Source organism: Vulpes lagopus, chromosome X (genome assembly GCF_018345385.1).
Source record: "Vulpes lagopus strain Blue_001 chromosome X, ASM1834538v1, whole genome shotgun sequence".
In the NCBI taxonomy this organism is placed as follows: domain Eukaryota; kingdom Metazoa; phylum Chordata; class Mammalia; order Carnivora; family Canidae; genus Vulpes; species Vulpes lagopus.
In genome coordinates this window covers 59,940,061-59,965,814 of record NC_054848.1, presented here as the reverse complement: position 1 = coordinate 59,965,814, position 25,754 = coordinate 59,940,061, and the positions used below count along the sequence as shown (strand labels likewise).

At 38.1% G+C, this 25,754-nt stretch overlaps 1 protein-coding gene across 1 annotated transcript in view; it reads left to right on the top strand.

The window, feature by feature from the left end:
- MAGT1 (magnesium transporter 1) overlaps nt 1–25,754 on the top strand; it is a 61,165-nt gene that overhangs the window by 10,063 nt on the left and 25,348 nt on the right. The window contains exons 2-3 of the mRNA XM_041741677.1: nt 7,670–7,839; nt 11,972–12,089. Coding sequence (XP_041597611.1) covers nt 7,670–7,839; nt 11,972–12,089 — 288 coding nt within the window. The remainder of the gene's footprint in view (nt 1–7,669; nt 7,840–11,971; nt 12,090–25,754) is intronic.

Below are 25,754 nucleotides of genomic sequence, written 5' to 3'. Positions count from 1 at the left end.
TCCATCTGGTCCATTGTATCATTTAATGCTCTTGTTTCTTTGAAGTTGTGTTTAGAAAATCTATCAATTGTAGAAAGTGCCGTATTCAAGTCTCCAAGTATAAGAGTATTATTATCTAAGTATGTCTTAACTTTGGTTATTAATTGTTTGATATACTTGGCAGTTCCCACATTTGGGGCATTAATATTCATGATTGTTAGGTCCTCTTGTTGGATAGATCCTTTAAGTATGATATAGTGTCCCTCTTCATCTCTTACTACAGTCTTTGGGATAAACTTTAATTTATCTCATATGAAGATGGCTACCCCTGCTTTCTTTTGAGGACCATTTGAATGGTAAATGGTTCTCCAACCTTTTATTTTCAGGCTGTAGGTGTCTTCATGTCTAAATGAGTCTCTTGTAGACAGCAAATAGATGGGTCCTGCTTTTTTATCCAGTCTGAAACCCTGCGCCTTTTGATGGGGTCATTAAGCCCGTTCACGTTCAGAGTTACTATTGACAGATATGAGTTTAGTGTCATCATATCTATTCAGTCCTTGTTTTTGTGGATTGTTCCACTGAACTTCTTCTTAAAAGGGAATTTTAAGAGTCCCCCTTAATATTTCTTGCAGAGCTGGTTTGGTGGTGACATATTCTTTTAGTTCCTGCCTGTCTTGGAAGCTCTTTATCTCTCCTTCTATTCTGAATGAGAGCCTTGCTGGATAAAGTATTCTTGGCTGCATGCTCTTCTCATTTAGGACCCTGAATATATCGTGCCAGCCCTTTATGTCCTGCCAGGTCTCTGTGGAGAGGTCTGCTGTTAACCTAATAGTTCTCCCCATAAAGTTTAGGCATCTCTTGTCTCTTTTTGCTTTAAGAATCGTCTCTATCTTTGGAATTTGCAAGTTTCTCTATTAAATGTCATGGTGTTGAACGGTTTTTATTGATTTTAGGGGGGATCTCTCTATCTCCTGGATCTGAATGCCTGTTTCCCTTCCCATTTTAGGGAAGTTCTCAACTATGATTTGTCCAAATACACTTTCTGGTCCTCTGTCTCTTTCGGTGCCTCTGGACCCCAAGTAAATGTAGATTTTTTTTTTCCTTCTGAGGCTGTCATTTATTTCCCTTAACCTATCTTCATGATCTTTTAATTGTTTTTCTCTTTTTTCCTCAATTTCCTTCCTTGCCATCAACTTGTTCTATGTCACTCAGTCACTCATTCTTCTACCTTGTTAACCCTTGTCGTTAGGAACTCCAGTTTGGATTGCATCTCATTTAATTGATTTTTAATTTTGGCCTGATTAGATCTAAATTCTGCAGTCATGAAGTTTCTTGAATCCTTTATGCTTTTTTCTAGAGCCACCAGTAGCTGTATAATAGTGCTTCTGAATTGGCTTTCTGACATTGAATTGTAATCCAAATTCTGTAACTCTGTGGGAGAGAAGACTGTTTCTGATTCTTTCTTTTGTGGTGAGTTTTTCCTTCTAGTCATTTTGCTCAGTGCAGAGTGGCTAAAAACAAGTTGTACTGGAAAAAGGAGAAAAAGACAGAAAAAAGAGGGGGGGACAAACATAAAAACAAGGAGGGGTATTCTCTGATTCTATGTACTTTAAGTCCTAGGATTCCCCTGGAACTTTCCAGCGCTGCTTGGTCAAGAACTTGCTCTTCCCCTCTCTTTCCAGCTGGTCTTCTGGGGGAGGGGCCTGCGGTGCTGATTCTCAGTTGTGTGCACCTGGTGGTGCTACCCAGCACCCTGTCAGGTGCACGGCTCAGTGGGAGCTGTTTATCCTGGGAGGCCCTTGCTCTCTGGCGGCCCTGCTCAGTCCCAGGTACAAGGTGACACCAGGAGGAACACCAACAGTGGCGGCTTCCAGCTCTGCAGCCCTGGAGTCAGCTCCAGCAGTAACTACCGCAGTTCCAGTCCTTAGGGGCCTGGCTGCTCCAGGGGCGGGGGGCACTGATCTGAACAGCTCAGGGCTGCCCAGTGGCCGGAATGTCCTTGCTGCCCTGTGTCCTCCCGGCCTCCGCCTTTCCCGGGGGGAGCACCGGATCTTGGGCTGTGTCCCCTTTCGCCCTGGGCTTCGGGGTCTGTGCCACTGGAATAGTGCTTCCGGAGCTGCGCAGCCCCCTCTGTGCGGAGCAAGAGCATATATGTTAATGCAGCACAAGTGATCCTCAGCCAGTTGTTTACTGAGTCTCATTTTTCTTATCAGTAGAATGCAAAGATGCCTATTTGCATATTGTGAAAATTAAATGAGGGCTGTGAAATGTCTAATGCCATAACTAGCAAGTAGAAGACATTAAATGAATATTAGAAAATACGATTGTGTTCCTCTGTGGTAGTAAGATATTTTTTGGTTGATCTTTTTGTCATGTTTTTATGAGCATTTAGAAAATAGAATTATTGCATATTTTGACAAGGCGGGTTATTGTTGGAAAAACTTCTACAGGCAGCCCGGGTGGCTCAGCAGTTTAGCACCCCCTTCAGCCCAGGGTCTGATCCTGGAGACCCAGGATCAAGTCCCACGTCAGGCTCCCTGCATGGAGCCTGCTTCTCCCTCTCTCTCTCTCTCTCTCTCTCTCTTGTCTCTCATGAGTAAATAAATAAATAATCTTTAAAAAAAGGTCTAAAGAAAAGAAGGAGAAAGTTCTACATTTTCTGACCTTGCTTTGAAAGCTGACAAATGAAATTGTGACATGTGCAAAATCTTTGTGATTCTTTTTTTTTTTATTATTTATTTATTCATTAGAGATACCGAGGGAGAGGCAGAGACACAGGCAGAGGGAGAAGCAGGCTCCTGCAGGGAGCCTGATGCAGGACTCGATTGCAGATCCTGGGATCATGCCCTGAGCCACAGGCAGACACCCAACTGCTGAGTCACCCAGGCATCCCAATCTCTGTGATTGTTTAGAAAATACCTTATTACTAAGAACCAAAAGCTTTGGTTCTTCATTAGGCAGTGACACAATAGTTTAATTTCATTCTTCCTGTTTGTATTATATGTATCTAAGTTAGCTCTAGCAAAGTAGATTAAGTCAAAACAACTTAATAGCAGTTGCAAAACAAATTAAGATACCCCCTAAAACTAACGCATCCAGGAGAGGGGACAGAGTATATTTTAAGCATGTCCAGAAAGTAGGTACACTGAGGATGGAGCAGCTAACATTTAAGGATTAAAAAGTGCACTCTTTTCTGCTATTGCCTTCAGTCATTACCTGCCAGAGGTTTCCATATCTATTTAGTCTCACTCTTAATTTGTCTCACTCTTTTTTTTTAAGATTTCTATTTATTATTTGACAGAGAGAGAGAGAACACACAAGTAGGCAGAGTGACAGGCAGAGGGAGAGGGAGAAACAGACTCCACACTGAGCAGGGAGCCTGATGTGGGACTCGATCCCAGGACCCCAGGATCATGACCTCAGCCGAAGGCAGATGCTTAACCTACTGAGCCACCCAGGCACCCCAATTTGTCTCACTCTTAATTTAAGGATGGAGTTGGAAATTTATTACTTAAGGAAGAGTCTTATTTTACTAATGTCTGAAAACTAGTTGGTGATTAAGAAAGCTAAAAATTCCAAGAATTTTTTTTTTATAAATAAATCCTGACAGTATAGAATACAGATACAATCAAATAAGTTTGGGAGGGGGGAAGGAAGGTGCATTTTAGGGGAATTCAAACTGGTGATGTTTAGTTTATTACTTCTGAAATACAAAAGAAATCTTAATGGCAGATCAGATTTTAGCTTTAAATAATAATGGATTCCTGTATGCTATTTCATGAGAGATATTCAGAAGCAGTAGGAGAATTTGTAAGTATTAAGACTTAATCTGGTTTGCTAGAGCTAACTTAGATAAATAGCATGCAAGCAGGTAGAATGAAATTAAACTAGTGTGTCATTGCCTTTTCTTGGTCCTCTTATCCTTCATAGGCCTAATATGCTAACAGAATTAGATATATTAATTGAATTCCTATTGGGATTATTTTGTGGTCATAATAATTAAAATGTTTCAAGAAAATGGAGAATTCAAGCTTACCTAACTTTGCTGGTATTTTAATTGTGAATAAGATTGCTCTTTATTTGGTTTTATTTGAAGAGAAAATAAATAGTGTAGTCCAAGAAAGGGGGAAATTGATTGTAAAAGTCCATCCTTATATATTTAATGTTTTTCCATAGCAAGTCTATTTTGTTTTGAATAAGTATATCTAATGCAAATAAACTGGATGGATATATTTTCTTAAATGTTTAGTAAAATTATTATTGGAAAAAGTATTTGCAATAGGAGCTGTTTCCAAATCAGTTGCTTTTTTAGTTGCTGAATAATTCATTTGATAAACCTCTAACTTTTCTGTACTATAATCCTTTGTTGTTCTTACTAATTAAAGTATTAAATAATAAATAAAAGGACATGAAGGGTTATTGCAACATTTTATTCCTTTAATTTTGAAGGTTGTATATTTGGAACATAAAAGGATATCTGGGGAATGCATAGTGGGACTATGCAGAGTAGATACTATAGAAAAACAAAATTTTTATTTCTCAGCCATAGCTTTCAGTACTCAAACAATGGGCTCTTGATAATGGATGAAAGCTTCTCTAAGGAAGAAGGTTCGTCAATACTAGAGATTTACTCCAATTAATAAAGCTTTCAACTGAAGGAAAGTGAAATTCCTTTATAAAACAATATACTAGTGAAGACAGAGGACTAGTGAAAGAAGTGTGTAGGACCTGTACTCTAAAAACTATAAAACAGGGATGCCTGGGTGGCTCAGCGGTTGAGCGTCTGCCTTCAGCCCAGGGTGTGATCCTGGAGACCCAGGATCGAGTCTCACATCGGGCTCCTTGCAGGGAGCCTGCTTCTCCCTCAGCTTGTGTCTCTGCCTCTCTGTGTCTCTCATGAATAAATAAAATCTTTAAAAAAGAACTATAAAACATCGATGAATGAAATTGGAGACGACACAAACAGATGGAAAGATATTCCATGCTCATGGATTGAAAGAACAAATATTGTTAAGATGTCCATGCTACCCAAAGCAATCTATAGATCTAACGTAATCCCTATCAAACTATGAAGCATTTAGCACAGTGATATGTGTGTATATATATGTATGTGTGTGTGTGTCTATATATATGTATATATAAAATGTTATTCAGCCATAAGAAAAGAAAAATCTTACCATTTGCAGCAACATGGATGGAGCTAAAAAGTATAATGCTATGTGAAGTAAGTCAGAGAAAGGCAAATACCATATGACTTCATTCATATGTGGAATTTAATAAACAAAACAAAGGAAAAAAAGACAAGCCAAAAAACAGACTGTTGACTATAGAGAACAAAACAGATGGTTATCAAAGGGAAAGCGGAAAGTGGAAGGGGGAATGGGTGAAATAGGTGAAGGACATTAAGAATACACTTATCTTGATGAACACTGAGTAATGTATAGCATTGTTGAATCACTATATTGTACACCTGAAGCTAATATAACACCATACTGGAATTTTTAAAAAGTTATCTCAGAATTATTAAGATGTTATATTTGAGTTAACTGAAATATATCACATTCTTCAATCATTCCAGGAAGATCAGGTCGTGGTTTATTATTAGGAATGACATATTTTTTCTTCTTGTTCATCTTTTTTTTAAAGATTTTATTTTTATCATTCATGAGAGACACAGAGAGAGAGGGGGGGTGGCATAGTCATATGCAGAGGGAAAAGTAGGCTCCATGCAGGGAGCCTGATGTGGGACTTGATCCTGGGACTCCAGGATCACGCCCTAGGCTGAAGGCAGGCACTAAACCCCTGAGCCACCCAGGCATCCCTTGTTAATCATTTGAATAGCTTAATGTTTACTTAATTTCCCTATGTTAGACATAGATATTTATTTAACATGTAGTCCCTCCCCATAAGAATGAGAATGTAGAGCAGTAGTTCTGAAACTTCAGTGTATTCCATAGTGTAGTGGTTATCACATTCACCTCACACATGAAAGGTCCCTGGTTTGAAACTGGGCAGAAACAGCTTTCTTGGCGGCCTGGTTTCTGTAGTGAAACTTCAGTGTATATAAAGAATCACTTGGTTTACCTTTTAAAATTTCATATTCTCAGAACCTACTCTAGACCTACTGAATGAGATTTACTGGAGGATGAAACCTGGAAGTCTTAACACGTAACTGGCTCATTTATACCAACCACACTTGGAGAAACATGGGTCTAGAAAGTTTATTATCCTTTATGCTGGAAGCTTGCTCTGGGAAGTTTTGGTTTACTTTATTGCCACGCTTTTTTTTGTATTGTATTCTGATCAGTACTAAATTAAAAAATAAATCATACTGTGAAAATTCTTTTAAGTGTACAACAGTGTTTCTCAATAAAGGAGGAGGGGAATTTTACTCCCTGGGCCTATCTGGCAACGTCTGGAGACATTTTTGGTTGTTGCAGCTGAAGGTAGAGGTACTACTGGTATCTGGTGGGTGGAGATCAGGGATGCTGCTCAACATCCTACAATGTGCAGGACAACTCCCAACAACAAAGAATTATCTGGCTCAAGATGTCAGTATTGCCACTATTGTAAAACCCTGGTTTAGAGTGATCTGTTTCCTCAGTATCATTGCTCCACAAATCTTGTTAATTACTTGTTATACCAATCTTTTGAGAGTGTATATCTTTCTCTATGGGCTTAGAGTTTATATTTGGTTTTCCATTTGTGAACATAATCATTTTATGGCTCTTACTGGAATTATTTTGTATCTACTACAAAACTAATTTTGGTTCTAGGTCTAAGAATTCTTTCCCTATCCCATGATCCTTAAATGTTCTCTCCTAATTGTTTTCCTAAAAAAAATTTTTTTAAGTAAGCTGTACACCCAGTGTGGGACTTAAACTCATGACTCCAAGATCAAAAGTCACATGTACTACTGACTGAGCCAGCCAGCTGCCCGTTTTTCTTCTTTCCTAAAATTTTTATAGTTTTCATTTTTATGTTTAAGTATGTGATCCAGTTTGAGTTAATTTTTGAATAGAGTGTAAAGTTTAGTTCAAGATTCACATTTTTGACTATGGATGTCCAGTTGCTCCAGCACTGTTTGTTGAAAAGGCTATCCTTCCTTTAGTGAGTTTTTGCAACTTTATGAAACATCAATTGGCTCTACTTAATAGAAGTCTGTTTCTGGGTTCTCATTTCTGTGCCATTCATTCATGGGTCTATTCTTTCATCAGTACCACTCTGCATTGCTTATTAGAGCTACATAGTATGCCTTAAGATCAGGTAGAGTAATCCTCCCATTTTATTCTTTGTTTTAAGATTGTTTTAACTATTTGTTTTTCTATACGTGCGCTTTTTTGGGTTTGGTTTGATTTTTAGAAGCAAGATCTTATACAAAACTAGCTGATTGGTTTAACTCAACATTCTTTGTAATCTTTGGCAAATGAAAGGTTTTCTGATTTTATATTTTATTTATTAGTAAATAATAATTCATCTCAACAATATATCTGATTAAACTTAATTATGAAATGATATAATTTTAAGAATCATTATCATTATCAGGCTCAATTATCAGATTCTATTTTTAGGTCACTCACAGTTTCTGTTACCTCTGCTTGTTAGTCTTGGTTTAAGTAAGTTGCCTTGTTAAAAGGAACTTCAAATGCCATGCTGAGAGCATTAATGCTACGCTCCTCCCTTTTTTTAGATGGTGTTATCAGAAAAGGTTAGTCAACTGATGGAATGGACCAATAAAAGACCTGTAATAAGGATGAATGGAGACAAGTTCCGTCGCCTTGTTAAAGCCCCACCAAGAAACTACTCCGTTATTGTCATGTTCACTGCTCTCCAACTTCACAGACAGTGTGTCGTGTGCAAGTATGAACTTTCAACTACACTTTAAAATTAAATAACATAAACTTTTGACCGTTTCTCTATCCCAGAAGATCCGAATTAGTTCAGTGGGTACATAAACAATTATTGTATATACCTTACTTAGGATGACTGTAGTAACATATATTGCCCTTTTACAGTCATTTCTTGGTTGCCCACATTAGTAGGGAGAAGAAAGAACAAGGATAAAGTATTGTGGTAGCCATAATAGGAATAACTTAAAAAGTGAATAATCATCATACAAATTGGTATCAACTTACATAAATATATGCCAATGGGATTGATGTAGTATTTTATTATTTGTAAATGCTTTCAGTTTCATATTCTTATTTTATACAGTAACCCCAGAAGGTAGGTAAAACAAATATTCTCTCACGAAGAAATAGGTTCCAAAACCTTTTAACTGGTTTACCCAAAGCTAGAGATAGTTATTAATGCAAATGCAATAATGGTAGCTACATTCCAGATTTGGAATTACAAGAGAACAGTTTTAGAAAATAAAGATGTGTGATTTTGAAATGTTTTCTTTTTTTATATTATTTTGTAGTGATTATAAAACTTGGAAATGGAGACTAATCTCACTTAAACTTTCATCAGACCATGGTTTATTGATTTGATCTTACTGTTTCTGAATGATCTTAGGAACAGATTGATATTTCTTCAAAAAAAGGACTTTGGGGATGCCTGGGTAGCTCAGTGGTTGGGTGCCTGCCTTTGGGATCCAGGATCAAGTCCTGTATCAGGCTCCCTGCGAGCCTGCTTCTCCCTCTGCCCATGTCTCTACCTTTCTTCCTCAGTCTGTGTCTGTCATGAATTAAATGAATAAATCTTTTTTTATTATAAATTTATTTTTGATTGGTGTTCAATTTGCCAGCATATAGAATAACACCCAGTGCTCATCCCATCAAGCGCCCACCTCAGTGCCCGTCACCCAGTCACCCCCATCCCCCACCCACCTCCCCTTCCACCACCCCTAGTTTGTTTCCCAGAGGTAGGAGTCTTTCATGTTTTGTCTCCCTTTCTGATATTTCCCACTCTAAATGAATAAATCTTTTTTTAAAAAGGGCACTTTACATAAAAGGGCAACATTTCTTTAACAAAATTTAAAATAGTGGGTACTAAAAAATAGAATAGCTTTTGCTTTTTGGTGTTTTTTTAACTTACATTTTTAGATCAATATGTGTGATCTGAGAATTCATTTTATTTAATTTTTTTTTAATTTTTTTTATTTATTTATGATAGTCACACACAGAGAGAGAGAGATGCAGAGACACAGGCAGAGGGAGAAGCAGGCTCCATGCACCGGGAGCCCGACATGGGATACGATCCCGGGTCTCCAGGATCGCGCCCTGGGCCAAAGGCAGGTGCCAAACCGCTGCGCCACCCAGGGATCCCTGAGAATTCATTTTAAATGAAATGACAAAGCTACCCTGTGAAGAACTAATTTAATAAAATCTTGAAGGCTTTTCAAATTCTGACAGCCTGGGCCTATGTGAAGGAATAGATAATTTTTTTTTAGAATATGCATTATGATACCCCAAGACTTGCTAACTTTCCATAAAGGATTTTCCCCTCAGAGGTAGAAGATAGTTAAGGTATTTGATCCCAGAGTACTTATTTTTGGGCACCTATGCTGGATAGCAGGTATTAATTATGCATAAACTTAAAATCTAGAATTACTCTTAATTTAGTCATTTCACTCAGCAATCAAGAATATACAAAAATGTTAGGGAACAAACACAAACTCCTTCATAATTCTGTATTAAATGCAAATTCATGATATTTTTATTAACCTAAGTTTTTATTAGTATCTTTATATAAGATGAAATTTAAAATTAGCTCATATTTTCCTAAACACACTCAAAAAATAAAAAATTGGGCAGCCCGGGTGGCCTTCGGTGCAGGGCGTGATCCTGGAGACCTGGGATTGAGTCCCACATCAGGCTCCCTGCATGGAGCCTGCTTCTCTCTCTGCCTGTGTCTCTGTCTCTCTCTTTTTTTCTCTCTCTCTGTCTCTCATAAATAAATAAAAATCTTTAAAAAATTAACAGTAATGTGTATAATACTATGTATTTGGTGCTATCAGGATGAGAAGTATAAGATGCCCTACCCTTATTATATGGCTAGTGAAATGAGTTCCACACATGAAAATATAGCAATATAAAGCAATTTCAATTAAGTACCAAATGGATTATGTATATAATAAATACTACAAAATTTCAGGGAGGACATATAACAGGAAGATTAAGGTTGGCCTAATGGAAAAGAAAGGATTTGTATTAGGGCTAGACAGATGGATCAGATTTAGATAGAAGTACGATATTTTGGTTAGAAGTAAAGATGTGTGCAAGGATACAGAAATCATGGTAAATAAAGTGCTGGAATTAAAAGATCCTGTTTTATATTGATTAGTAGTAAGGCTACATAAAAGTTAGATGCCTTATTGGAACTAGGTGATAAAATACTTGAGGGACGCCTGGATGGCTCAGTGGTTGAGCGTCTGCCTTTGGCTCAGGGCATGATCTCACAGTCCCGGGATCGAGTCCCACATTGGACTTCCTACATGGAGCCTGCTTCTCCCTCTGCCTATGTTTCTGCCCCCTCTCTCTGTGTCGCTTATGAATAAGTAAATAAAATCTTTTAAAAAAACTTGAATAACCAGTGAAAAAGCTTGGAGACTGTTCTGAAGGTGGTAGAAAATCAACAATAGTTTTTGAGAAGAGTAGGAGTTTCAGGAAAGTAGTAATTATGAAGATTGTTGTATATTGCAGTGTAAGAAGGATTGGAAGAGGAGAAACTAGAGTCAGTATTTTAATATTCTAATGTCAGATATTAAGGATCTGACTTTAGCTGATAGCAATGAAAATAAATAGGAAGAGATAGAATTAAAAGATAATCACAAATGAAAAATTATCAGATCTTAGAAACTGAAAACATATGGGCAATAAGGGAAAAGTCAAACATGATTCGAGGTATCAATCTCAATTCTCTAGATTCTTTCACACTAAGAATTCATCTGACTATATTTTCATTTACTAAATAATAGCATGTTATATGATAGATTTATAAAATGGATTACTCTTATAGTTTACTTTCTCTGGAAATACTTCAACCTTGTCTTTGAACACCTAGAAGTAATTTAAGGTATTAAAAAGTTTTTTTTTGTTTTTTTTTTTTGTTTTTTTTTTTTTATGATAGTCACAGAGAGAGAGAGAGAGGCAGAGACACAGGCAGAGGGAGAAGCAGGCTCCATGCACCGGGAGCCCGACGTGGGATTCGATCCCGGGTCTCCAGGATCGCGCCCTGGGCCAAAGGCAGGCGCTTAACCACTGCGCCACCTAGGGATCCCAAATTTCCAGTTTTTTTTTTTTTTTTTTTTTTTTTTTTTTTATGATAGTCACAGAGAGAGAGAGAGAGAGGCAGAGACATAGGCAGAGGGAGAAGCAGGCTCCATGCACCGGGAGCCCGATGTGGGATTCGATCCCGGGTCTCCAGGATCGCGCCCTGGGCCAAAGGCAGGCGCCAAACCGCTGCGCCACCCAGGGATCCCTATGGTATTAAAAAGTTGTACAAACAATTAGCTGGATTTTTCCAGTGACTACTTAAAGAGCTTTGAAATAAGAAGCACAAAGTATGAAGCTGAGTCAAGTAACTACTTTCTGTTGGAATCCCCAACACTTAGGATAAAGCTTCTTTTATGCCAAAACAATGACAATGTTTTCCAAAGTTTGTCCTGACCCTTTCAGCAGAGCCTTACTGGTGTTTCTCTGTCTCTCTCTCTCAAAATATTTCTCCCGTTGCTATTGCTTTTTTGGCTGTTTCACTGCTGATAAACTAGATTGCTGTTAAAAAATGTTTTAGGGATCCCTGGGTGGTGCAGCGGTTTGGCGCCTGCCTTTGGCCCAGGGCGCGATCCTGGAGATCCGGGATCGAATCCCACGTCAGGCTCCCGGTGCATGGAGCCTGCTTCTCCCTCTGCCTATGTCTCTGCCTCTCTCTTTCTCACTGTGTGCCTATCATAAATAAATAAAAATTAAAAAAAAAAGAAAAAAAAGAATATTTGACTTAATCTCTTAAAAAAAATGTTTTATATGTTCATAAATCTGATTGTATCCAGGCAAGCTGATGAAGAATTCCAGATCCTGGCAAACTCGTGGCGATACTCCAATGCATTTACCAACAGGATATTTTTTGCTATGGTGGATTTTGATGAAGGCTCTGATGTATTTCAGATGGTAAGATCTTTGGCTTATTTTACTAAGTAGGGATAAGTTAACTCTAGATAAAGTGGAATATATTTTTTTTCAGTGGTCACAAGAAGTTTTATTTATGTATTCCTTGTTATCTAAGTATACTGGGTATATAATTCATATTGCTTTCAGGTGCACAGCATAGTGATTTGACAGTTCCATACATTACTTAGTGCTCAACATGGTAAGAGTAGTCACTATCCATTACCACACAATAATATTACAATATTTGACTATATATCCAATGCTATATTTTACATTTTTGTAACTTATTTATTTTATAACCGGAAGTTTGTTCCTCTTAATCCCCTTCACCTATTTTGCCCAACCCCCCATTCTTTCTGGTAACCACAGGTTTTTTCTTTGTATTTCTGAGGTTTGTGTGTTGTTGTTTTTTTTTTAGATTCCACATATAAGTGAAATCATATAGTATTTGTCCTTCTCTGTCTGATGTATTTCACTTAGCATAATACCCTCTAGGTCCACACATGTTGTCACAAATGACAAAATTTCATTCTTTTTCTATGGCTGAGTAAGAGAGAGAGAGAGGGGATCCCTGGGTGGCTCAGCGGTTTGGTGCCTGCCTACGGCCTGGGGCGTAATCCTGGGGTCCCGGGATCAGGTCCCACATCAGGCTTCCTGCATGGAGCCTGCTTCTCCCTCTGCCTGTGTCTCTGCCTCTCTCCCTCTCTCTGTGTATCTCATGAATAAATTAATAAAATCTTTAAAAAAAGAGAGAGAGTGTGGGCAGCTCGGGTGGCTCAGCGGTTTAGCATCGACTTCAGCCCAGGGCCTGATCCTGGGGACCTGGGATTGAGTCCCACGTTGGGCTCCCGGCATGGAGCCTGCTTCTCCGTCTGCCTCTCTCTCTCTCTTTCTCTCTCTCGAATAAATAAATAAAATCTTTTAAAAAAAGAGAGAGTGTGTGCACGTGTGTGTGTGTGCACGTGCGCACACATATATACACATATATGTGTACACCTTTTTTATCCATTCGTCTATAGATGGACATGTGGTTGCTTCTGTATTTTGTCTGTTCTCTGCCATAAATCGGAATGCATATTTTTTCTAATTAGCATTTTCATTTTCTTTTTTTTTAAGATTTTATTTATTTATTCACGAGAGACGCAGAGAGAGACAGACATAGGCAGAGGAAGAAGCAGCCTCCCCACAGGGATCCCGATGTGGGACTTGATCCTTGAATCCCAGGGGTCGCAGTGATCCCAGAATCACGCCCTGAGCCAAAGGCAGACGCCCAACCGCTGAGTCACCCTGGCGTCCCAGCATTTTCATTTTCTTTGGGTAAATACTCAGTAGTGGGCGGCCCTGGTGGCTCAGTGGTTTAGTGCTGCCTTCCGCCCAGGGCCTGATCCTGGAGACCCGGGATCAAGTCTCACATCCGGCTCCCTGCATGGAGCCTGCTTCTCCCTCTGCCTGTGTCTCTGCCTCTCTCTCTCTCTCTCTCTCTCTCTCTCTCTGTGTGTGTGTGTCTCATGAATAAATAAATAAAATCTTTAAAAAAAATACTCAGTAGTATAATTCCTGGGTGATGTGATATTTCCATTTTTAATGTTTTGAGGAAGTTCACACTGTTTTCCATACTGGTTGCACCAATTTATATTTCCACTAGCAGTGGAAGGGTGCTTCCTTTTCACCACATCTTCACCAACATTTGTTATTTCTTTTCTTTTTGATTTGAGCCATTCTGACAGGTGTGAGGCAATATCTCATTGTGATTTTGATTTACATTTCTTTGATGATTAGTGATGTTGAGCATCTTTTCATGTGTCTATTGGCCATTTGTATGTCTTCTTTGGAAAAATGTCTATTCAGGTTCACTGCCAATTTTTAATTGGATTGTTTGATTCTTTTTGGTGTGGAGTTATGTAAGTTCTTTATGTATTTTGGATATTAACCCTTATTTTGGATATGTCATTTGTAAATGTCTTCTCCTGTTCAGAAGGTTGCCTTTTCATTTTGTTGGTTTCTTTTTTTTTTTAATTTTTATTTATTTTTGATAGTCACAGAGAGAGAGAGAGAGAGGCAGAGACACAGGCAGAGGGAGAAGCAGGCTCCATGCACCGGGAACCCGACGTGGGATTCGATCCCGGGTCTCCAGGATCGCGCCCTGGGCCAAAGGCAGGCGCCAAACCGCTGCACCACCCAGGGATCCCATTTTGTTGGTTTCTTTCACCATGCAAAAGCTTTTTATTTTGGTATAGTTCTAATAGTTTCTTTTTTATCTAATTTCCTGAGAAGACATATGCATTATGTTGCTATGGCCAACATCCAAGAAATTACTGTATATGTCTTCCTTTAGTTTTATGGTTTCATATCTCACATTTACATCTTTTTTAAAGATTTTATTTATTTATTCATGACAGACACAGGGAGAGAGAGGCAGAGACATAGGCGAAGGGAGGGGAGCCTGATGCAGGACTTGATCCCAGAACCCTAGGATCATGACCTGAGCAAAAGGCAGACACTAAAACACTGAGCCACTCAGGTGCCTGTCACATTTAGGTCTTTAATCCATTTTAGGTTTTTGTATGTGGTGTAAGAAAGTGGTCTAGTGGTCTACAATGAAACTCATTCTTTTCATGTAGCTTTCCAGTTTTCCCAGCACCATTTGTTGAAGAGAATGTCTTTTCCCCTTCGTATATTCTAGCTTCCTTTGTCATAGACTCATTGATCGTATAAGCGTGGGTTTATTTCTAGGCTCTCTATTCTCTTCCGTTGATCTATGTGTCTGTATTTGTGCCAGTACCACAATGTTTTGATTACTTAGCCTTGTAGTATATCTTGAAATCTGGGATTGGTATACATCTGGCTTTGTTCTTTCTCAAGATTGCTTTGGCTGTTTGGGGTCTTTTGTGGTTCCATACAAATTTTAGGAGTATTTTTTCTAGTTCTGTGATAAATGCTGTTGGTATTTTGATAGGGATTGCATTGAATCTATAGATTGCTTTGGGTAGTATGGACATTTTAACATTACTCTTCCAATCAATGAGCATGGTATATTTTTCTATTTGTATTGTCTTCAATTTCTTTTACCAGTGTGTCACGGTTTTCGGAGTAAAGGTGTTTCATTTCTTTGGTTATAGTATTTCCTAGGTATTTTATTCTTTTTGGCATAATTGTAGATGGGATTGTTTTCTTAATTTTTCTTTCTGCTACTTAGCTACTGGTGTATAGAAATGCAATGGACTTCTGTATATTAATTTTGTATTCTAAAACATCACTGAATTCATTTACTAGTTCTAGTAGATTTTTGGTGGAGTCTTTTAAGTTTTTCTGTAGATAGCATATTCTCTGCAAATAGTGACAATTTTACTTTTTCCTTACCAATTTGGGTATCTTTTATTTCTTTTTCATGTCTGAGTGGGACTTCTAGTACTATCTTGAATAAACATGGTGAAAGTGGATTTCCTTAACTTGTTGCTGATCTTAGAGGAAAAGCTTTCAGTTTTCTACCATGGGATATGTTAGCTGTGGGTTGCTCATATATGACCTTTATTATGTGGAGGTATGTTCGCTCTAAAGCTACTTTGTTGAGTTTCTATCATGAACAGCTGTTGTATATTGTCAGATGCTTTTTCTGCATCTGTTGAGGTGATCACATAGTTTTTATTCATCTTCCTGTTACGTGAGATATTACATTGATTGATTTGTGAATGTGGAATATTCTTGCATCCCTAGAATAAATTCTCATTCATTGTGGTGAATGATCCTTTTTAAAAAATTCTTATTTATATTCAATTTGCTAGCATGTAGTATAATACCCAGTGCTCATCTCATCATGTGCCCTCCTTAATGCCCTCATCCATTTATCCTGTTACCCCCCCCCACACACACACCTTCCCTTCTACAACCCTTTGTTTGTTTCACAGAGTTAGGAGTCTCCTCATAGAGAGGAAGGCATTCCTAATTTTTCACTACTCAATTTCCCCCCTTCCCTTTGGTCTCTTTCACTATTTCTTATATTCCACATATGAGTGAAACCATATGATGATTGTCTTTCTTCAATGGATTTATTTTGCTCAGCATAATACCCTCCAGTTCCATCGTGAATGATCCTTTTAATTTATTGTTGAATTCAGTTTGCTAATATTTTGTTGGAGATTCTTGCATCTGTATTCATCAGAGATACTGGCCTGCGGTTTTCTTTTTTTGTAGTGTCTTTAATCTGGTTTTGGTTCAGAGTAATGCTGGCTTTATAGAGTAAATTTAGAAGTTTTCCTTCCTCTTCTATTTTTTGGATATTTTAAGAATAGGTACTAATGCTTCTTTAAACATTTCATATAGAATTCATCTGTTAGCCATCTGGTCCTGGATTTCTGTTTGTTGGGAGGGAATTTTTTTTTAAGATTTTATTTATTTATTTGTGTGTGTGTGTGTGTGTGTGTGTGTGTGTATGTGAGAGGGGGTGGGGGGAGGGCTCATGCATGCACAAGAGGGAGAGGGAGAAGCAGACTTCTAGCTGAGCAGGGAGCCCAACATGGGGCTTGATCCCAGGACCATGGTATCGTGATTTGAGCCAAAGGCAGGTATGACCATTTTAATTTCATTACTAGTAGTGAGTCAGTTTAAATTTTCTACTTTTTCCTGATGCACTTTGGAAGATTGTACATTTCTATGAATTTAGCAGGTTTTTCGGTTGTCCAAATTGCTGACCTACAATTTTCAATAGTATTCTTTTATAATCCTTTGTCTTTCTGTGGAGTTGGTTTTATTTCTCCTCTTTCATTTCTGATTTTATATATTTTCATCCTCTCTTTTTGTCTTGATGAGTCTGGATAAAGTTTTATAAATTTTTTTTTCATCTTTTTAGAGAACCATCTCTTGGTTTCATTGATCTTTTCTATTTTCTATTTTTTTTTTTAGTCTTTATATCTTTATTTCTGTTCCAATCATAATTGTTTACTTTCTTTTTTAAAAGATTTTATTTATTCATGAGAGACACACAGAGAGAAAGGCAGAGACACAGGCAGGGGGAGAATCAGACTCTATGCAGGGAGCCTGATGCGGGCCTCGATCCCAGAACTCCAGGATCATGCCCTGGGCCAAAGACAGACGCTAAACCACTGAGCCACCCAGAGACCCCCCTATATACTTTCTTCTACTAACTTAGGGCTTTTTTTGCTGTTATTTTTCTAGTTCCTTTAAGTGAAGGTTAGATTGGGATTTTTGTTGTTGTTGTTTCTTGAGGTAGGACTGTATTGCTATAAATTTCCCTCTTAGAATGGCTTTTGCTGTGTCCCAAAGATTTTGGACTGTTATTTTTTCATTTTCATTTGCCTCCATGTATTCTTCAATTTCCTTTCCGACTTATTTGTTGACCCATTGGTTGGTTGTTGGTGTATTTCTTTAGATTCCATGTTTTTATGTTTTTTCTAGGGTTTTTTCTTGTAATTAATTTCTACTTTCATACCATTGTGATTGAAAAGATGCTTGATATGATTCCAATTCTCTTAAATTTTGAGACTGGTTTGTAGCCTAATTTATATGATCTGTCTAGGAGAATATTCCATGTGCACTTGAAAAGAATGTGTATTCTGCTGGATTTTTGGATAATGTCTGTTAATCCCAGCTGTTCTTATGTGTCATTCAGATACTTCAGAGTTACTGTATTTTAATTGATTTTCTGTCTGGGTAGTCTATCCATTGATGTCAGTGGGATGTTTAAAGTTCCCTACTATTATTGCATTACTGTCAACTTTTCCCTTTATATCTGTTAATCTTTGTTTCATTTATTTAGGTGCTCCTATGTTGGGTGCATATTTACAATTGTTATATGCTCTTGTTAGATTGATCCCTTTATCATTATGTAATGTTCTTCATCTTTTGCTACAGTATTCTGTTTTAAGTCTATTTTCTCTGATATAAGTATACATGGATTTTTTTTCCTGCTTCCATTTTCATGGAATATCTTTTCTGTTCCTTTACTTCCAGTCTGTGTATGTTTTGGGGTCTGAAATGAGTCTCTTGTAGGCAGCACATAGGTTGTTCTTGTTTTTTCTATCCATTCAGTTACCATATGTTTTTTGATTAGAGCACTTAGTCTAGTTAAAGTAGTTATTGACAGGTATGTATTTATTGCCATTAATTATTTTCTGGTTGTTTTTATAGTTCTCCTTTCCTTATTTTCTTCTTCACTTCCCTTGTGGTTTGATGGATTTGTCTAGTGTTATGCTTGAATTATGATGTCCTATTTTATATTTTTTAAGTTTTTGTATAATGCAAAACTAATTTTTGTAGATATAATTGATTTTACATCTTTTGTGTTTTAACCTCCATGCTGGCTTTATAAGTGAGTAATCTGCCTTTACTATATTTATGCTTTCACTATTGAAATTTACTCATTTCAGGCTTTTCTTACTTCTAGTTAGAGCCTTTTTCCACTTAAAGAATTTACTTATCTTTGATTGTAAGTTTGGTTTAGTTGTGATGAACCTCTAACTTTATCTGTACTTCAATTCTGTTGATAACCTTGCCTAGTAGAGTATTTTTGGTTGCAGGTTTTTTTCCTTTAGCACTTTGAATATATCATGCCACTCCCTTCTAGCCTGCAAAGTCTCTGCTGAAATATCAGCTGATAGCTTTATTCAGCTTCCCTAATATGTTACTGTTTTCTTTTCTCATGCTCCTTTTAAAATTATTACTAATTCCTGGCATTTTAATTATTATGTGTCTTTCTGTAGACTTACTTGCGTTCATCTTGTTTGGGGGTTTCTATACTTCCTGGACGTGGGTGTTTTTATTTCCCCATAGTAGACAAGTTTTCAGCTCTTATTTCTTCAAATAATTTTTCTGTCTCCTTCTCTCTTCTTCTGGGATCCCTATAAGTGCAAATGTTATTACACTTGATAATGTTATAGAGATCCCTTAAGCTGTTCTCTTTCTTAATTACTTTTATCCTTCTGCTGTTCAGTTTTGTTGCTTTCTATTACCCTGTCTTCCAGATTGCTGATCCATCCTTGTGGCTGTTGATTCTCCCTACTGTATTTGTTTCACTCTTTTTCAGTGAGTTTGGCTTTTTCCTTTATTTGGGACACATTCCTCTATCTCCTCATTTTGTCTATTTCTCTGTGTTTGTTTCTGTGCATTAGGTAGGGCAACTATATCTCCTCCTCTTGAAAGTAGTGGCCTTGTGTGTAAGAGGCCTCATAGTGCTGTGTTGCACAACCACCCCTGTTCACCAGAACCAGGTGCTCAATATGTGAGCTGTGCTGTCCAGTTGTGAATGAGCTATGATTGCTGTGGCCATGTGGGTGGGCAGCACTGGCCGTCGGCTTAATTGGCTTTAGTGACCTCCTTCACCTACTGCAGCTGCACTGGGCAGGGTTTGCTTCCAACACTGTAGAGAGGCCCTGCTGCAGCACTCATTGGCTTGTTGTTGCATAGGTCTGGCCTTAACCCTGGTTGTCTACAGCTATGTGCTGCAATAGCTGGAGATGCAGGGAAGGGCAGGGCTGGCTCTTTGTATAGTCATCTAAGAGGCTGAGCTTTAAGAATTATAGGAATGCTGTTGTATGTGGTTATCTCCTCCCCATCCCAGGGCAGGAGTCACTTTGGAGGGGTGCCAGTTCCAACTGAGGCTGCCTGCCAGGTGCAGTGTGACAGGAGCCACTTTGGGGGGATCATCTGCCATGGCAGATGAGTTGAGTGGGGAAGGTCTACAGGGGAACACCAGGACCGGGAATGTGGCAGTAGCAAGGTAGATGGAGAATATTTGAACTGCCTCCCACAAGTGTCTGCCTATGTAGGCTAGGGGAGGGCAATATGAAATAGTACTTGCCAGCCCTTTTGTTTCCAGAGAAATCTGCAGATCCCTGCCCCTCTGGCATGAATCCTAAAATTAGTGAATAAAATTCCTTCACGTATTCCCCAGGTGCTTTTCAAACTGCTGCTTGTATATTTCACACTGAGTTAGTGTGCTCTTTGAAGACAAGGATTCATTTTCCTTTTTCCTCTTACTCTCCTAGAATTAAACCCCACTGATTTTCAAAGCAAGATATTATGGGGACTTATCTTCCCAGTGTGGGCCCCCAGGGCCAGGGATGTGCCTTGTGGGATCTGATTGATTGCCTTGCTCCCCTGTTCTTGTGATGTCCCTTCTCTTTGTGGTTAGTTACACTGGGGGTTTGGTTTCCAATCGCATCTCCATTCCTCCTATCCTTTTGGTCTTCTATCTATGACCTGCTATGGAAGATCTGTTCTCTGGTCTTCAGATTATTTTCAGAGTTAGTTTCCAATACATGTAATTCCTTACATGGGACAAAGTGAGTTTGGGATCTTCCTACTCTACCATTTTCCTCTGACCACAAGAAGTTTTCTTTGTTTGCAATTTTATTAGTTTCAGAGGTAGAGTTTAGCGATTGATCAGTAATTGCTCATTACATCAAATGCCCTCCTTAATACCCATCACCCAGTTACCCCATTCCCCCAATCTGCCTCCCCTCCAGCAACCCTCAGTTTGTTCCCTGCAGTTAAGAGTATCTTATGGTTTGTATCCCTCTCTGATTTCTTCTTATTTTCTTTTTCCATCCATTTCCCTATGTACAAGTTTTGTTTCTTAAATTCCATATATGGGTGAAATCATATGATATTTGTCTTTCTCAAACTTATTTTGTATGGTGTAATATTCTATAGTTCCATCCACGTCACTGCAAATGCTAAGATTTTATTCCTCTTGATGACTGTGTATTATTCTATTGTATATATACCACCTTTTTTATCTATTCATCTGTAGATGGACATCTGGGCTCTTTCCATAGTTTGGCAACTGTGGACATTGCTGCTATAAATATTAGGGTGCATGTGCTCCTTTGACCACTATGTTTGTATCCTTTGAAAAAATGCCTAGTAGTGCAATAACTTGGTCATACAGTTACTCTATTTTTAAATTTTTTGAGGAACCTCCATACTGTTTCCCAGAGTGGCTGTAGCAGTTGTGCATTCCTACGAACAGTGTAAGACAGTTCCTCTTTCTCTGCATTCTCACCAACATCTGTTGTTTCCTGAGTTGTTAAATTTAGTCATTCTCACTGGTGCGAGGTGGTATCTCATTGTGGTTTTGAATTGTATTTTCCTAACGCTGAATAGTGTTGAACATTTTTTTCATGTGTCTGGTGGCCATTTGTATGTCTTCTTTAGAGAAATGTTTGTTCATGTCTTCTGACCATTTCTTTGTTTTTTGGGTGTTGAGTTTGAAAAGTTCTTTGGAGATCTTGAATACTAGCCCTTTATCTGATACAACATTTGCATGTATCTTCTCCTGTTCTGTAGGGTGTCTTAGTTTTCTTGACTATTTCCTTTGCTGTGCAAAGCTTTTTATCTTAACGAAGTCCTAATAGTTCATTTTTACTTTTGTTTCTCTTGCCTTTGAAGATGTGTCTAGCAAGAAGTTGCTGCAGCCAAAGTCAAAAAGGTTGTTGCTGGGCAGCCCCGGTGGCGCAGCGGTTTAGCGCCGCCTGCAGCCCCGGGTGTGATCCTGGAGACCCGGGATCGAGTCCCACATCGGGCTTCCTGCATGGAGCCTGCTTTTTCTTCTGCCTGTGTCTCTGCCTCTCTCTCACTCTCTATGAATAAATAAATAAATCTTGAAAAAAAAAAGGTTTTTGCCTGTGTTCACTGCTAGGATTGTGTTGGATTCCTGTCTTACATTTAGGTCTTTCATCCATTTTTTAGTTTATTTTGGTATATGGTATAAGAAAATGATACAGTTTTATTCCTCTGCAGGTGGCTATCCAATTTTCCCATTACCATTTGTTGAAAGAGTGTGTTTTTTTATATGGTATAAGAAAATGATACAGTTTTATTCCTCTGCAGGTGGCTATCCAATTTTCCCAGTACCATTTGTTGAAGAGAGTGTGTTTTTTCCATTGGATGTTCTTTCCTGCTTTGTTGAAAATTAGTTGACCATAGAGTTGAGGATCCATTTTTGGGTTCTCTATTCTGTTGCAATGATCTAGGTGTCTGTTTTTGTGCCAGTACCATACTTTCCTGATGATTAAAGATTTGTCATACAGTTTATTTTTTTATTTTTATTTTTTTGTCATACAGTTTAAAGTCCAGAATTGTGATGCTATCAGCTTTAGTTTTCTTGTTCAACATTCTGTTGGCTATTTGGTGTCTTTTCTGGTTCCATACAAATTTTAGGATTATTTGATCCAGCTCTGTGAAAAATGTTGATGGTATTTTGATGGGGATTGCATTGAATGTGTAGATTGCTTGGGGTAGCATAGACATTTTAACAATATTTATTCTTCCAATCCTTGAGGATGGAATGTTTTCCATCACTTGTGTCTTCCTCAATTTCTTTCATGAGAGTTCTATACTTTTCAGAGTTCAAACACTTTAGCTTTTTGGTTAGGTTTGTTTCTAGATATCTTAAAGTTTTGGGTACAATTCTAAATGGGATCAATTCTTTGATTTCTCTTTCTTCTGACTCATTGTTAGTGAATGGAAATGCAACTGACTTCTGTTCATTGATGTTATATCCTAACGCTTTACTGAATATTGTATGAGTTTTAGCAATTTTCAGGTGGAATCTTTCGGGTTTTCAACAGAGTATCATGTAATGTGTGAAGAGTGAAAGTTTGATTACTACTTTGCCGATTTGGATGTCTTTTATTTCTTTCTTTTTTGTCTGATTGCTGAGACTAGGCCTTCCAGTACTATGTTGAACAACAGTGATGAGAGTGAACATCCTTGTTGTGTTCTTGACCTTAGGAGCAAAGCTCTCAGTTTTTCCTGTTGAGGATGATATTTACTGAGGGTTTTTTGTGTATGGATTTTATGATATTAAGGTATGTCCCTCTATTCCTACACTGTGGAGAGTTTTTATAATGAAAGGATGCTGAATTTTGTCAAATGCTTTTTCTGCATCTGTTGAGAGGATCATATGGTTCTTGAACATTTTTTAATGTGTTGGATCATATTGATTGATTTGCAGATGTTATACCACCCTTGTAGGCTAGGAATAAATCCCACTTGGTTGTGATGAATAATCCTTTTAGTGTACTGTTGGATCCTTTTAGTTAGAATCTTGGTCAGAAATTTTGCATCCATGTTCATCCAGGATATTGGTCTGTAATTCTCATTTTCAGTAGGGTCCTTGGTTTTGAGATTAAGGTAATACTGCCCTCATTGAATAAGTTTGGAAGTTTTCATTTCTATTTTTTGAAACAGCTTCAGAAGAATAGTAATTAATTCTTCTTTACTTTAAAAAAATTTTTTTATTCATTTTTTTGAGTCCTTTCTCTTTTCTTTTTGATAAGCCTGGTTCGGGTTTTATTGTTCTCATTCCTCAAAGAACCAGTCCTAGTTTCATTGATCTCTTCTACTTTTCTTTCAATTTCTGTTTCATTGCTCTAATCTTTATAATTTCTCTTCTCTTGCTGGTTTTAGGATTTATTTGCTATTCTTTTTCTAGCTCCTTTAGGTGTAAGATTAAGTTGTATATGTGAGACTTTTCTTGATTATTGAGAAAGGCGTGTACTTGCTACATACTTCCCCCTTAGGAACACCTTTGCTGTATCCTAAAGATTCTGTACTGTTGTTTTCATTTTCATTTGTTTCCATCTATTTTTTAAATTCTTCCTTAATTTCCTGGGTGACCTGTTCATTCTTTAGTAGGATGCTCTTTTTAATTTTTTAAAAAAGATTTTATTTATTTATTCATGAGAGACACAGAGATAGAGAGAGAGAGAGGCAGAGACAGAAGCAGGCTCCATGTAGGGAGCCCAATGTGGGACTCGATCCTGGGACTCCAGGATCACGCCTCAGGCTGAAGGCAGGTGCCAAACCGCTGTGCCACCCAGGGATCCCCTAGTAGGATGCTCTTAATCCTCCATGTATTTGTGTTCCTTCCAAATTATCTCTTCTGGAGAATGTTCCATGTGCACTTGCGAAGAATGTGTATTGCCTCAAGATGAAATGCTCTAAAGATACCTCTGAAGTCCATCTCGTTCAATGTGTTATTCAAAGCCCTTGTTTCCTTGTTAATCTTCTGCATAGGTGATCTGTCCATTGCTGTAAGTGGGGTGATAAAGTCCTTTACTCTTATTGTATTATTATCAATGTGTTTCTTAAATTTTGTTATTAATTGGTTTGTCTAATTGGCTGCTCCCAAGTTAGGAGGATAAATATTTACAACTGTTAGATCTTATTTTTGGATAGATGCTTTAATTTTGATATAGTGTCCTTCTTCATCTCTTATTACATTCTTCAGTTTAAAATTTAGTTTGTTGGATATAAGCTTTCTTTTGATATCCATTAGTATGTAAATGGTTCTCCACCCCCCTCACTTTCAATCTGGAGGTGTCTTTGCATCTAAAATGAGTCTCTTGGGATCCCTGGGTGGCGCAGCAGTTTAGCGCCTGCCTTTGGCCCAGGGTGCGATCCTGGAGACCCAGGATCGAATCCCACGTTGGGCTCCCGGTGCATGGAGCCTGCTTCTCCTTCTGCCTATGTCTCTGCCTCTCTCTCTCTCTCTCTCTCTCTCTCTCTCTCTCTCTCTCTCTGTGACTATCATAAATAAATAAAAATTAAAAATAAATAAATAAAAAAATGAGTCTCTTTTAGACAGCATTGTTTTTTTAAAAATATTTTATTTGTTTATTCATGAGAGACACAGAGTGAGGGGGGTGGGGGCAGAGACACAGGCAGAGAGAGAAGCAGGCTCTATGCAGGGAGCCTGATGTGGGACTTGATCCCGGGATCAGGCCCTGGGCTGAAGGTGGCGTTAAATCGCTGAGCCACCCAGGCTGCCCTGTTTTTTTGTTTTTTTTTTTTTAATTCAATCTGATACCCTGTGTCTTTTGATCGGATCATTTTGTCCATTAAAATTTAGTGTAATAATTGAAAAATATGAATTTAGTGCCATTGTATTACCTATAAAGTCACTGTTTTTGTAGATTGTCTCTGATCCTTTTTTGGTCTTTGTTACTTTGGGGCTCTTTGCTTGCTGAAATGATCTCCTTTAATATTTCTTGCAGGGCTGGTGTAGTGTTTAGAAATTCCTTTAGTTTTTCTTTTTTCTGGAAACTATTTCTCCTTATATTCTGAATGATAGCCTTGCTGGTTAAAGTATTCTTGGCTGCATGTTTTTCTCATTTAGCACCTTGAATATATCATGCCAGTCCTTTCTGGCCTACTGGGTCTCTGTGCACAGGTCTGCTGCCAGCCTTATGTGCCTACTCTTGTAAATTACAGATCTCTTGTCCTGAATGCTTTCACGATTTCTCTTTCTCTCTGAAATTTGCAAGCTTCCCTAATATATGTTGGTATTTTGATCTGTTTTTTATTGATTTAAAAAATTATTTATTTATTCATGAGAGAGAGAGAAAGAGGCATAGACATAGGCAGAGTGAGAAGCAGGCTCCATGCAGAGAACCTGATGCGGGACTTGATCCCAGGACTCAAGGATCACGCCCTGAGCCAAAGGCAGATGCTCAACCTTTGAATCACCGAGGTGTCCCTATTTTTATTGATTTTTGAGGGGAGTTCTCTGTTTCCTTCCCCAGATTTTAGAAGTTCTCAGATATAATTTGTTCAAATAAACCTTCTGCCCTTACCTCCTCCTCTTCTGCAACCCCTGTTTTAATATTTCACTTTATGGTATTGATGATTTCTCAAATCCTCCCT